The 14,165-nt window shown below is 35.6% G+C and overlaps 1 protein-coding gene across 2 annotated transcripts in view; it reads right to left on the bottom strand.

Annotated features, from left to right (window-relative positions):
• Positions 1-14,165, bottom strand: part of ALKBH8 (alkB homolog 8, tRNA methyltransferase) — a 50,567-nt gene that overhangs the window by 22,926 nt on the left and 13,476 nt on the right. For both annotated transcript variants that reach the window (XM_069468980.1, XM_069468981.1), the window contains 2 exons: positions 13,175-13,245; positions 1,027-1,133 (listed from right to left, as the gene is read on the bottom strand). In XM_069468980.1, the coding sequence (XP_069325081.1) occupies positions 1,027-1,133; positions 13,175-13,245 (178 nt within the window). The remainder of the gene's footprint in view (positions 1-1,026; positions 1,134-13,174; positions 13,246-14,165) is intronic.

Here is a 14,165-nt window from a genome sequence, read left to right as displayed (position 1 = left end):
GGACAGAATGAATAAGCACAGAATTCAGCAATAATTTAAGTGACAATATTTGTAAATTTTAGCAGTGTAATACTCTCTCCTCAAAAGGCTAAAGATGAATTCCTACCAAAAGCACATACTCATTTCTTTAGATTTTAATTAATGCAAATGAACTCAAATTGAGAGACATTCTACAACACAACGGGCCTTCTCAAAAGAGTCAAGTCATAAAGAACAAAGGAAAGTTGAGGAACTGTTTGAAATAAAAGACTAAACAGAACTGACAAGTACACATAATGCAGGATCATGGATTGAATCAGATACTTAGCTTAAAGTACTCTAACATACAACCAGCAATATCTGAATATGGATTATATAAGAATACGATAAAGAATATTTTATCAATGTTGAATTTCCTGAATTTGAGGATTACACTGTGGTTTCAGAGAACAGGAGTTGGCAAACTTTTTCTATTAAGGGCCAGATAATAAATGTTTTAGGCATTGAGGGCCACACATAGTCTCTGCCAAATATTCTTCATTGTTTTTACAACCCTAAAAAAGGTAAAAAACCATACTTAGCTCAAGAGTTGTATACAAACAGGCTGAGGGCTGAATGTGGCCCACTAGCCATAGTCTGCCAACCCCTGATATAGACAAAGTCCTTGTTCTTAGGAAATACACAATGAAGCATGTTAGGGTAAAGGGCCACGATGTCTGTAACTTACCCTCAAGTGATTCAGCAAAAATAATAACATGTGACAGAGAAATAAAAGATATGGCAAAAGGTTCACAATTGGTAAAGGTAGGTGAAAGGTGAAAGGAATTCACTGTACTATGCTTGCAACTTTGCTTTAAATTTGTTTTTCAAAATAAAAAGATAATGTTCAAAAAAAATAAATAAAAGCCATAGATGCTCCCAGGAGGTTTGAACCCAGAAGCCTCAAGGTGCAGGCATAGGGCATAGTTCCAATGGCTCAGACAGACAAGAATGAGAAGTCTCATAAAGCAAAAGGTACTCTGCCATCAAGGTCATTTGAATACATACCCATGGGTCCAAAGGTATCTAGATTCTCCTGTCATCACCAGCAGACTCCGACGAGGCAGCATAACTGGCACTGTGACACCATCTGGGTGCTTAAAATCCATGACAATCTTGAAGCAAAAACAAAAGCATAAAGATCAATCTAAAATTTCATGTACTCCAAGGATGAGAATGATTAATAGTCTGGCTATCTTTCTAGGCTAACAGATTAATACATGATAATGCTTGTAGAACAGCGTAGTACAACGGGTCTCAAACTTCCATGTGCATGAGAATCAATTGAATAACAAAAAAACATACTTTATCCACAGAGATTCAGACTCAGCAGGTCTGGAGTGAGGCTCACACAACTGCATTTCTAACATCAGCCCAAGTAATTATGTAGCAGGTGGTCTGAGCCTCACGTCATGGAAAACAGTAGGGTAGTGGTCCAAACAGAGGGACTTTGAAGCTGAAACACTCATATTCTGGCTCTTCCGTTTACTAGCCATGTGACCCAGGAGAAGCCATTTAAACCCTGTGCCTTGGTTTCCTCAACTCTTATAGGGTTGTTACATGAATTAAAGATATGGATATAAATCATAGTACATGGCACACAGTAAATATATAAAAAAGTAGCTATGATTTGTTATTATTCATAGAATGTTAATAATTAATACTCCAAGAAGAAATAACTATTAGATGCAGACTTTCATATAATCTATTTTGTACCTTTAAAGTCATACAACATACTGGAATTAGAAGCTGATTAATAAGAGGTAATAAAAGAGGACAGGAACATTTTCAACAACTTTTCCTAAATTATGCTCAAGTATTACTCTGAAGAGCAACCTGTAAAGATACAATACCCAAGAAAATGTTTATGTCCTGGGAACTCATCAAACACCAAAGACTTCAGTATAAAGATAGCAACAACTGACAAATGTGAATTTAAAAGGCATATCACAGGGCTGAAAATATTTTTTAAAGTAAGCAAATCAACTCATTTGAAAAATAAATATGACAACCAAGTAAAAGTGGGATGAATAGAATTTAGCATAGTATCTTCCTTAAAGGTAAACTTAGCACAGTACCTGGCACAAAGTTAGCATTGAATAATATTAGCTGTTATTCTTAATAATAATATTGGATCAAATTAGATAAAACATAAAAATTCTCCACACACTATAAAAAGTTATACAGATCCAAGCTGGTTCTTTCCCTTTCTAGCCTATCCTTCCAATTTAAGTGTAGAAAATAAAGTAAGATGATAAAATATAATTTCCCAAAAGTTATCTGTTTCAAATATCCACATATAATTTCATATAATCATACTCTAAAAGAATTCTACTTATAAACACTGCAGATTAATTCTGAAATTTTTAGAGATGAAGTATACTGATACCTGCAACTTTTGTAGAATGTCTAAATAAAAGAAGATGAACTAATAAACAGAAGGATGAAGAGATAGATATATATTTGCTGAAGCAAGTGTATTAAAATGTTAATTGTAGAACCTAGGTAGTGGATATATAGTTATTTACTGTACAATTCAAATTTTTTGTATGAAAATTTTCATAATAAATTGCTGGGGAGAAGGGGGGTAGAAAAAAAAGCCACTGTGGCCCACTTTTAAACCAATGTATATAGGTTTCAATTTTCCTTTTGTTTTAGAGACAGGGTCTTGCTCTGATGCCCAGGCTAGAGTGCAGCAGTGGTGCCATCATAGCTCACTGAAGCCACCTCCAACACCTCAGCTCAAGCCTCTGTAGCTGGGACTATAGGCATATGCCACCACGCTCAGTTAATTTTTCTATTTTTGTAGAGATGGGATCTCACTATGTTGCCCAAGCTGGTCTTAAACTCCTGGCCTCAAACAATCCTCCCACTTCGGTAATCCCAAAGTGCTGGGATTACAGGCATGAGCCACTGTGCCTAGTCCTCGATTTCCTTAATAGAAGCAAAAGTCTACACACAGGAAAGAATAAGGAGCATATTTATTACTTTATTAGAAACAATCATCTGTGGCTTAAAGGAAATCCATTTCCAAATGAAAACTGCCATGATGGGAAAATATTCTAGAAGACTAGACTCTCATTCATTCATTCATCAAACAAATATTTATTAATCATTGTGTGAGATATCAAAGGCTACAATAGTGAATAAGTGGGCTCTCTGCCCACCTGGAGGTTACAGTTTCTGACTAATAGTCAACACATTTTACAAATGCATGATACACATGTATCTGTGAAATTCAAACACATTCCCTCTTATCAACAGAGTAATGATTTTCAAATAGAAAAATTTCAGTTTAAAGAATCAGAACAGACAAGAGATGTATTAAGATGATATGAATTTGTAAATACTTATCCTGACATACACAAACCGACATTCAAAGAAGAAAAATATGCAACCAAACAAGCCCAATGTTATAAGAAGTGTGTTAAAAGACACACAAGATGCTTACTGATGATCATCGCTGATCTGTCTTTCCTTCCTGCTGCATCTGTTGAGCACCTACTTTGTAAACCATTATGTTAAGAACTAGTAACAACTGGGTCCATTGACTCACCTCACGCTGTGTATCAAAATAACAAAGCTATTTTTTACACTCAATAAAAATTTATTTTATGACTTTGTGCTAGACACAGTGCCAGGCATGAGAATACAAAAAGAAATAAAACTTTCAAATATACACTGTGTCTATTATTTTTCTAATAATTGTTCTTAAAAATGATTAAGCAAAATAATAATAAACCTAATAAGCACAAATCCTCTACTGTAAAATAAAGGAATTTCCCAATATAAAAATAATGACATATACTTTAAACATACATTTTCAAATGAATGAAATATAGAAAAGTTTAGAGAAAAAATAAAATATCTAACTCTCCTGAGATAACATTCAGATCTACTTTTTTCCAATAAAATTGATTTTTTTCTTTTTTGTTTAGAGACAAGGTATCGCTATATTGCCCAAGGTAGACTTGAATTCCTGGGCTCAAAAGATCCTCCCACCTCAGCCTCCTGAGTAGCTGGGACTACAGGTATGCACCATACCCCAGCCGAAATTTTATGTAATTGAACACATATTTTTTATGAAATATGGCATCTTGGTATTTTCACATTATACAGTATAATAAACACTACTCATATATGAAATATCACTTTTAATGGCTGCAAAATATTACATCATATGGCCATTTCATAATTTACCTTAATATTGTATTATCAGATATTTAAGATATTTATAACTTTTATAATAAATAGTGTTTCAATGAACAACTTAATAAACCTCTATCATAATTTCTATCTTAGAATAAGAGTTGCCAGGCCAAACCATTTGAACAATTATAAAAGTTCTTAATATAGACAGACAAACTGCTTTCCAAGGACCGTACCAATCTACACTCCCACTAGCAGTATGAAACTATTTGATCATATTTTCACCAACACAGGAATATGATTTTCTTTCAAAAATCTTAATTTCAAAAAATAAATAAACCATACATTATTGCTTTAACTTGCAGATCACTGCAGATTTAAATTACAAACCATTCCTAATTGTTACCTTTTCATTTATGGTTATGTATTGCATAGAAGTTTTTGGGGCCAGGTTCATGAACATACAACCTGTGTCCAGGGCTCTGTGCACAGAAGGGCCTCCACACTAGGTTTAATGCTCTGCTATCACTGTCCTAGAATTCTTAACATTATCGTTGAACTTGTGTTTTGTTAAATGATGTCTGATGGAACAACAGAGCATGTTCGTGAGCAGAGGAAATACACACCACATGCTTGTCAACAGTTCCTTGAGGCCCATCTGGGCAATGCATTCACAATGTCCCATGAGCATAGAAAGTGTGAAAGTTCACTGAAAATCAGAGTACAAGGTAAGCATTTTATATCTACCACTGAGTGAGTAGCTTGGAAAGGCCACCAGAACTTGCTTCAAAGGCAGAGAAAGAAGGCAATAGTGTTGTAGGAAACACAAGCAACCGAGGAACCCCACTGTTATATTCTTTCTTACTTGTGTAACTTTCCTGTATTAGCCAACCACTTACAGTGAAAAAAATGATGACACAGAAAAAAAAGGAAAGATAAGGCAACCTGTCAGGAGCTCACCTGAGCTGAAAGAAAGAGCTCAGCTGCCAGGTGTCAGAGTAGCCAATTAAAGCAACAAGCTAAAAAATGAAAGTTGATCACTTATTGCAATAGTATAAGCAAAGGTCTAAAACCAGACTCCCCCCATTCCATTTTCCCCCACTAAACATTGCACAAGTCAAGGGTAAGGTGCATCATGGCAGACATGGGGATCGCCTCACTGTTGAGGAAGCCCCAAACAAAACAGTTTTATGAACCCAGGAGTCAGGGAATGGGTGAGGGGAAAGGACTAGAAGCTGAAAAGTAACGAGTACTAAGTCAGAGTAAGGAAAAGTGTCTTGGAGGCTTCCCGCTTCTCCCCCTACAAGGTGGCCTTGGTAGAGCTACCTGAAGTGGACCTTGGACAAAGGCCTCAGATAAAGAGACCTGGGAATGAAGGTGCCTGGGCTAGGAATGCCAACAGGCATAAGAGCGTGACCAGCCAGGGAGGCCTGACTCATTTATTGCAACTCAGCTTAGAGACAGACAGTCACACACTGGCTGTGTATTAAGTCTAGGGTAGAGAGGGGTTTCCCCCATAAGAAGAGCTAGGGAAAGCCTTTGTAATTGTCTATAGTAAGGCCTAAAAATCATGGGATTTCAGTCTGGAGCTCCTCGTAGCCCATAGCTCCTTTTCCTTCCAGTCCTTTCTTACTCTTCAGTAAGCTGAAGATAGATAGTGTTAGTAGAATGTGCACATATCAAGAAGTGAAACAAAAACAGTTACAGCTGAGTTAGTTTTGTGCAGCATTTCCACTATTCAGGTAAAAATGATCACACAAATATGTACAAGTACAAAATACAAATTAAGTTTGGTGATTCCACATATGAGTTAAGTGTTCTTATATTTGTATTTAAAACTAGTATCATGCAATATAAAGTGACAAAATTCATACCAATAATTTAAATTTAGATTTCTTTACTAAGAATGACATTAAATAACAAATAAAAAACACCTTGACAAGATGAAATGAGACCACAAAAGAAAAGAAAAAGATTTTATATTTTACTACCTTTAATGGTACATTTTCTTGCTTTCTGAACAAGAAATCTACATTTTCATTTTGAACTGGGCCCTATAATTTAAATAGCTGGCCCTAAAAGTTTTGCATTTTTTTATGCTGTCAATCTATTGTTTTGTGCTTATAAAACACAAAAATAGTCTATTTCTTTGTAGGCTTACAAAGCCCCTATCCTAATCAGACAAATATTTACTCCTGTTTTCTTACAGATTTTCATGCTATTCTTTACATTAAAGTCTTTACACCTCTGAAATTTATTTTGTTATATATTTGACAATATAGGGCTTTTTAAATTTAAGGATATAACTTTTATTTATAAAATTAAATGTAGATTTCCTACAAAAATTAAATTTTTCTTAGAACATTCTATCATCACAATAAAATATTTTCAGTATCTTCATATTTAAGTATCTGTACCTTAACTAAATGTTTGTTAAAAGACAAAAAGAAAAAAAAAAAGGACTTTAAAAAAAATTCACTAAGGATTCACAATCAATAATGTTCCCCTGCAACTGCTGAATCATTCTGCCATGTGACAGTTTTGCTCCACAGGAGGTTTTTCCAATTATTCTTTTTGGTTTTACCTATTTTCTCTATTTTCTGAGATGGCAGAGTCAATAAAGATCAAGTCCCCAGCAAACTCATGGAACATGACTGAGGATAATGTTCAGCTCAAAGCAAACAAACAAAAACCATAGATACTCTGATCTTATACAACCTTTACGTATCCAAAATACAATAGAATGAAGACCCCAGACACAGTTATCACTCTGTCACCCAAGAAAAGATAAGACAGATGACAGACAAGCACAAGAAGGAATAAATAGATCTCCATGTTGGCAAAACAGGATAATGAAGAATATATTGCTACTGGGAACACTTCTGAGAAAGAAGACAAATTTAATTCTGATCCTTAATAGTTAGAAACAGACTCAGATCATTAACCTTTTGAGAGAAAGCCCTGAAGAGTATCTGGACAAGTGACAATATGATGTAAAGAATGATATGTGATTCACAGAGAATGGTAAGAGCTGAGAGGCCAGAACTTACTATATTTAACTGGGGAAAATATTTCATAGCTGAAAGTCTACCTGTTTCCTACAGCCTACCAAATGCAAACCTTCTATAGTTGTGCTAACATTTTCATTTGACCCAAATGAATTAAGAGTTTGCTTTTTATTTTAAATAGCAAAAAGAAGATTCCACAAAAGATGATACCCCCAGAAATATACTTTGCTAAGCTGAAGGGTAGCTGGAAGAAAAGCTTGCTCATATGCCGTATTTTTCCAGGGCAAAGGAATTGATATTAATTTTGCCTTGGAGACCCCTTGGGGATTAATGGCTGATGTCAGTGGCCTTTAAATCTTCTAACTATGTCAGACAGCCTGCTCCTTTAAGACAAGTTAAAATCAAGGCCAACCACAAACCCATTTCCCTTCCCTGGGTCCTACTGGCAAGAAATATTTAAAAAACAAACAAAAAAAAACAAGAACAAAACAAAACCACACACAGGAGACTTAAATCCACTTGGCTAAATTTCTTGAAAGTTGGAATCCCAAAATTACCAAGTCTTGTGAAACTCAAAGGAAAAGAGACAATGTCACCAACACATCCTGAAGTCAACATACAAGACCTTCCATTTGAAAATGACTAAAAGAAAACAAGTTCTGCTCCCTTGTCCTGCAGTCAGCAGCAATTTTATAAAGTACAGATGTCTATATTCTGGTTATAAGAGGGGATAAACTGTGATGATGCTGTATGACATAAAAGAGTGGGCCCTTGAGTAATATTAATATATGCAGCAGCTAAATACCACCGCAGTCCAAAGGCACTTATTTCTCATCGCTGCTGAGAGAGAAAATGAGAGGCAGAACATCATTTGATGCTTCTGTATACATTTAGGGTACACATCTGGGAACATGCCTGCAGTACCGCACATGTGGAATAGGCAAAATTAGATCAGGAAAATTTTTAAAAGAAAACATCACAAAAAATCTACTTTATAGCAGAAGTTGGCAAATTCCACCATTCAAATACAACTCTGCCTTCCAAAACTAGGTCTCAGCTGTTGAATGAATAGATTCTGCCATCGCTTCCTCTTCACCCCCAAATACAGATGGTTTTGAACTGTTTTGTCTAGCTAGGCTCAAGTGTAATGCAAAATGAAAAGAGAAGGCATCTTTTAACTCAATGTTCTAAACACGTTGCCAAATGGCACAATGGAGAACAAAATATATATTGCATAACAGAAAAATAAGCTTGAAAAAAGAAAAGATGCTAGATTGGAAACAGAGCATGTTGAATATTATAAATACTTAGCTTAAATTTGTTTATTTTCTAGGCTTTCCTCTTAAGCAAAATAAATAATAGATTCATATACACAAATAATCACAATGAGATAGAGTAATAAGAACAATGATCATGGGTGTATCTATTCCTGAGACCCTGAATTTCTCCCCATAAAGAAAATGTCATTTAATATAGCATTTACCATACTGCCTAGCATAAAATAGGTAGTTAGCCGCTGGTGGTGATCATCATGGTAATGGCAGTGTTGATGATGGTAGGAATAGAAGCAATAGTAGCTGCTATTATTATTACTAATTGCTTATCAACTCCCTACGACAATTAAAATGCAAGCATTATGTGCTAACTTCAATTTAATACAGAAAGCACAGAAACAAAGTGATTTCTCCATGGTCAATTAAAAGTTACTAATAGCGATGAGCTAGAACCCAAGTCTCCTGACTTGTTTAATGCTGAATCTAGCCCTGGTATAAACACCAGGTTTCAGACCCAAGGATCTGAAAACAATATACACAGGCTTTAACTTTTTCAGTTATTTTACATTTTTCTGTTACTTGACCATTGGACATTTCATATTTAATGACCTAAGAGAGGGGAATTAGAGGAAACTACAATCAAATTAGACAAGGCAAAAGAAAGAATTGGTGACAGAAGAAACTATTTGGAGTAAAGCATGGATAAACAAAAGATAGAAAACATAGAAGACAGGATAAGTATAATAAAGAATACTGAGAAAAGGTAAATGAAGAGAGAGTACAGGGCAGAGGAAAAATCTGCAAAGACAATGACTAAGAACTTTCCAAAATTGATGGGAAAAAACAATCCAGAGATTAAGAAACTCAATAAACCCCAAGCAGAAAAAACAAACTCATCAAAATAAGCAAAATTAGTAGGCTCATCAAAATAAAACCACAGAAAACAAAAGAAAAAAAATTTTAAAAGAAGCCAGAAAAATAAACAAGTCACCCTCAAATGTAACAAGAGCAATAACATAAGCCAGAAAAAAAGTAAATGAAATCTTCAGTGCATGAGGAAAACTAAGAGCATATGGTAACTTTTGGGAATGATGAGTATGTTCACTATCTTGAGTGTAGTGAAGCTTTCATGAGTGTATATTAAGTATGTGCAGTTTATTATTTGTCAGTTACACCTCTATAAAGTGAAAGGACCCCACTGCTAGTAAACCATCTAACAGAAGAAAAATATCACTGCACACAACTGCCCCTTTGTTTGCTTAATCACCTGTGGATTACCTTGTTTTTTTAAGAGTCTGTTTTTACAGCACTTGGAAAAGTAGTGAGCAGACAGAAAAAGCAGTGTGACTCTCCTCCACATCAGCCAGACCACATTCCAAGAAGCCATAATAAAGCCAGTCTAGCAGAGAAGAAAAAAACACAACTGCCTTCTGCTTTTGTTTTACAACAACAACTATTCTCTATCCTTTATCCCAGTAAAAGCCCAAGCAAGCCACCCCTATCCTAATCTTTGAGTCAAGAATTCTTTCTCAGCCTGAGGTATGAGCTCCCTCCCTAACACAAAGCAGTTTTCAAAAGAAAACCTGGGCTGCAATAAAGCAGTACTTAAAAGTAAAGCTTATAATTCTAAAAATACATGTCAACAGTATTTCCCAAGTTCTGAATCGACTGATTGATTGGTAATCAGTGGGGCCATTAGCCAGAGCAGGAAACCCAGAAAGAACACAGATTTGTTCTCTATGGTTAATGGCAGAAGACAAAGATAGTAAGTTTTGATTCAGACAAGTTAAAATCCCTTTCAGAATGTTGGATATTCACGTCTAACATCTGAGGGGGAAAAAAAATTAAGGTAGAAAATAGTTTTGTATCCCACACATTGCCCAGGACAATGTTAGTCACATAAGTAAACACTTTTTCAACCAACATCTATTTAAATAACCATATGTTCCATTCTTTCTGCAAAGTACTCTCATGCCCTGACTGCTTGTTCATGATAGGCAACTCTCTAATATGTTCATGCACTTCTATTCTCACCAGTAAAGCTGCATGCTTAACAAGTCAAATTGTGTATGTTTCCAAACCTCTTTGTTCCAGTTACCCTTGTCATTGTAATTATTTAATTTAATATTAAACAGATGAATGAACACTGAGCGAGAAAAGATAGTATCTCTCTATATAAACCAAGGTGAATGTTGCAGAAAGACTCAATAAAAGTGAGCAAATAAATACATTGTTGCAACAGATGTGATAATTCAATAATAAAATATTGGATATAAAAACATCAATACATAAAATCCTACACTTAGATGGTTTCATGAATGTCTTTATGCATTCACTTTACTTTAAAGAAATGGAAACTGGAAAAGACAAGGCAGACTGTGGACCCTCAGAGAAAAAAGGCCTTGGCCCCACAACAAAATATCCTTGAGTGAATTTACATGCATTAGGTTAAAACATTTAAAGTATGCATGTATCTTTTGTTATTACTCCCTAATTTAAGTGAACTCACTAGCATCAACTATATCACCAAGCAGGCCTCTACTGTAGTTTTCTGAATGCCACTGATTTTCTAAATTTTATTCTAGTGCTACAGTACAGCTGGAATGATATAATGCTGCTTTCTTGCTACAAAGTAAATATACACAATTTTAACCAAAAAGATAGAAGAATGGGTACCCTAAAATCTTCCAATATAGCAGAATATTCTATTTTATGATGTCATGCTGTGAAATAGACTCTGTTAGCAGACTACTTAGTGAAATACGTATATGTCTTTGCCATTATTCTTTTTGCAGGGGCATGAAAAAATGAGATCCTACTCCATATAAAGGAGATGAAGAGTACACTTTAAGAACTGTCAGCACTGACTCTCATTTGCCCAATTAATACAAAACGGAATTTTGGCTTCCAAGAGATCTTGAAAGATAAGAAAATTACATAAAAATAGGAGAATCTTCAGAGCATAAATTCTGAGAAAATTCTTAAAACTGAAAATAAAATTTAATGCATAAAAACTGAAAATGATCAAACAAGGTAAAGTAAATATTTATTTCTAGCCCACAAACCAGATCTACTTGTCTACTCCAGAAGTTTTGAATGTTAGACTCACTTGGCTCAGCCCTTTCCTCTCTTTTTCAGAGCCAGCTGGTTTGAAGGATCTAACACATGCTCCTCATGTCCCATGTCTGCCGTCCCCAACCCGAAGGCCGCGAACCAGTACTGGTCCATGGCCTGTTAGGGACTGGGCTACAGAGCTCCGCCACCACCCTTTCCCCTCCCCTCTGTGGAAAACTTGTCTTCCATGAAACTAGGTGGGGGAGGAGGTGTACAGCAGGAGGTGAGTGGCAGGTGAGCAAGAAAAGCTTCATCTATATTTACAACTGCTCCCCATTGCTCGCACCACTGCCTGAGCTCCGCCTCCCCCCACGCCATCCGTGGAAAAATTGTCTTCCATGAAACCGGTCCCTGGTGCCAAAAACATTGGGGACGGCTGTCCTATGTTACAGGAGCAGCCCTTGCCTCAACAGAGAAGATTTCCAGTTGTGCTAGTGACAAGGTCAGTATGTCTCTAATTCAGAGGTGAGATATTAACAAATCCACTTGGATACAGATCTAAAGCCATATTCTGTCATAGGTTTTCTCAGTAGTAAAGTTGACACTCTGAAATTCAATTATCTTTTGTCTCATTTCTCAACTGGTTACACAGTTGGGGGGAAAGAAAACAAAGATGTTCTTCACTGGTCCCCTAAAGCTACAAGTAAGATGGGGGATGAAAATAAAAATAAACCAGAGAAAAGCTACTTCTTTCCTTCTCATGCTCATTATTTTTGAAAGCACCTATATTAAGACTCCACACATGTAGTTGATAAGACAGTTTTGTCATATCAAAGAAACAGCACTGATTGTCTAGTTACACTATCAACATGATCACACAAGTTCAGCAAAGGTTAAGAAACCAAAGCATGGATGTGAACTATACAAAAGTGGAAAAACAAAAACTGGTAAACAGTATCTGTCTCCAAGAACAAGATCAGAACGTAATGCAACCTCTAGTGAGATTAGATGGCCTCATATTTTAAGGATTCTTCTAGATTTAAAATTCTGATTTCTACCTAAAATTCTGTCAGTAGTTTGCCTGAATCACCTTACATCACACTTTAAATATCTTCTTTAGGATTTCAAGCAAAGTGCCACTACAAAAACAAATGGATGAATCTGCATGAGTCTCTTATTTTTCATCTGAAAAAATGAAGATATTACCTTCTATTGCTTAGAGTTTTTGAAGAGATTGAATCAGGTAATATATTTTAAATGTTTATCAAAATTCTAGACACACATTTTAGTTTTGTTTCATTTTTCTACAGCCTGCAGCTACTACCTTTTGCCACTAGATGGCGATGCTGTATCAGTAAGTCAAAGGTTGGCCAGGGTGTGCCAAGGGAAATCGAGATTTTAATTTTGCTAAAAGCGATATGTATAAAATAAAAAATTAAATTACAAGTGTTTTCCTGGCATCCGATGAGCTGACAGATAAAACTTTGGACATTTAAAAGAAGAGGCTGTGATAATTTCACATTTGTAAGAAATCAAAGTGTTAATGGTGCCTTCCTTTACATTTTTAAATCTTAATTCATTTTAATTAAGAATGTGGGTGAATCCTATGAAAAGGGCATTGTACAAGGTAAGACATATGCTGATAGCTAATAAAAATGTTTGAACATTTACCTCTGACCCCAAACTGAGAGAAACGATCTCATCCTCAAAAGCAGAATGTGTATCAATATGAGCAGGAATTCCTAAGATGGAAAATAGGATAACATGTCACTCCATTTTTCCTTTTAGTAGACTTAAGATGATTCTAAATATAGCCTCACACTAGTATGGTGAAAATATTGTTTGGCAATTGGGAAGGTACTATAATTTCAGTTAAAAGGAAACACTTAGGGTGAATGCAACTAAAATATATTAAAACTAAATCTAAACTAAAAATGTCTTAACTTCAAGTTAAAGTGCCATTGGGACTTGATTCTAAAATCAAGGCTTGGGAGTCACTGCTTAACTAGGACACTTACCCAATTCTAGCCCAAAAAGAAGACGTGAAAGATAAACACAAGTCATTTTTTCCTGGGAACACCAGATTCCCAAGTACTTGCAGAAAAAAAGCAACAGCCAGGTGTAAAGACTAAACAGATCAATAATTAAGATAAGCCTTCCTCCATAGATCTATCAATCTATATTAATTAAGCACCTCTCAAGTAAAAGAAACATTGCTACATGGTGAGGGTACACAAAGCAAGTAAGACAGTCCCCATTCTCAAGAAGCTTACAGATCAATGGAAAGAGAGATGGGTAAATAAGATAAACAAGGAATGCCTCAGCTGATTGGTTGGTCTAAAGCCAAGCTCACTTGGCTCAGCCCTTTCCTCTCTCTTTTTCAGAGATAGCTGGTTTGAAGGATCTAACACATGCTCCTTCACGTCCTATGTTATGGGAGCAATCTCCAGTTGTCCAGCTGTGCCAGTGACAAGGTCAGTATGTCTCTCTAACTCAGAGGTGAAGTATTAATAACAACTCCACTATGTTCTGCCTTCAGTTTTCACTGTGACAAATGTAGTAAAGAAAATAAAACTCTACAATTCCTGCCATTAATAAAACCCTTAAATTAAAAAGACCGTAAGTGTGAGGTCCTAATCTGATAAGATTGGCCTTATAAGAA

Source organism: Eulemur rufifrons, chromosome 6 (assembly GCF_041146395.1).
Source record: "Eulemur rufifrons isolate Redbay chromosome 6, OSU_ERuf_1, whole genome shotgun sequence".
Taxonomy (NCBI): Eukaryota; Metazoa; Chordata; class Mammalia; order Primates; family Lemuridae; genus Eulemur; species Eulemur rufifrons.
Note: the sequence above shows the minus strand (reverse complement) of the source record. Positions and strands in the feature narration are given on the sequence as shown.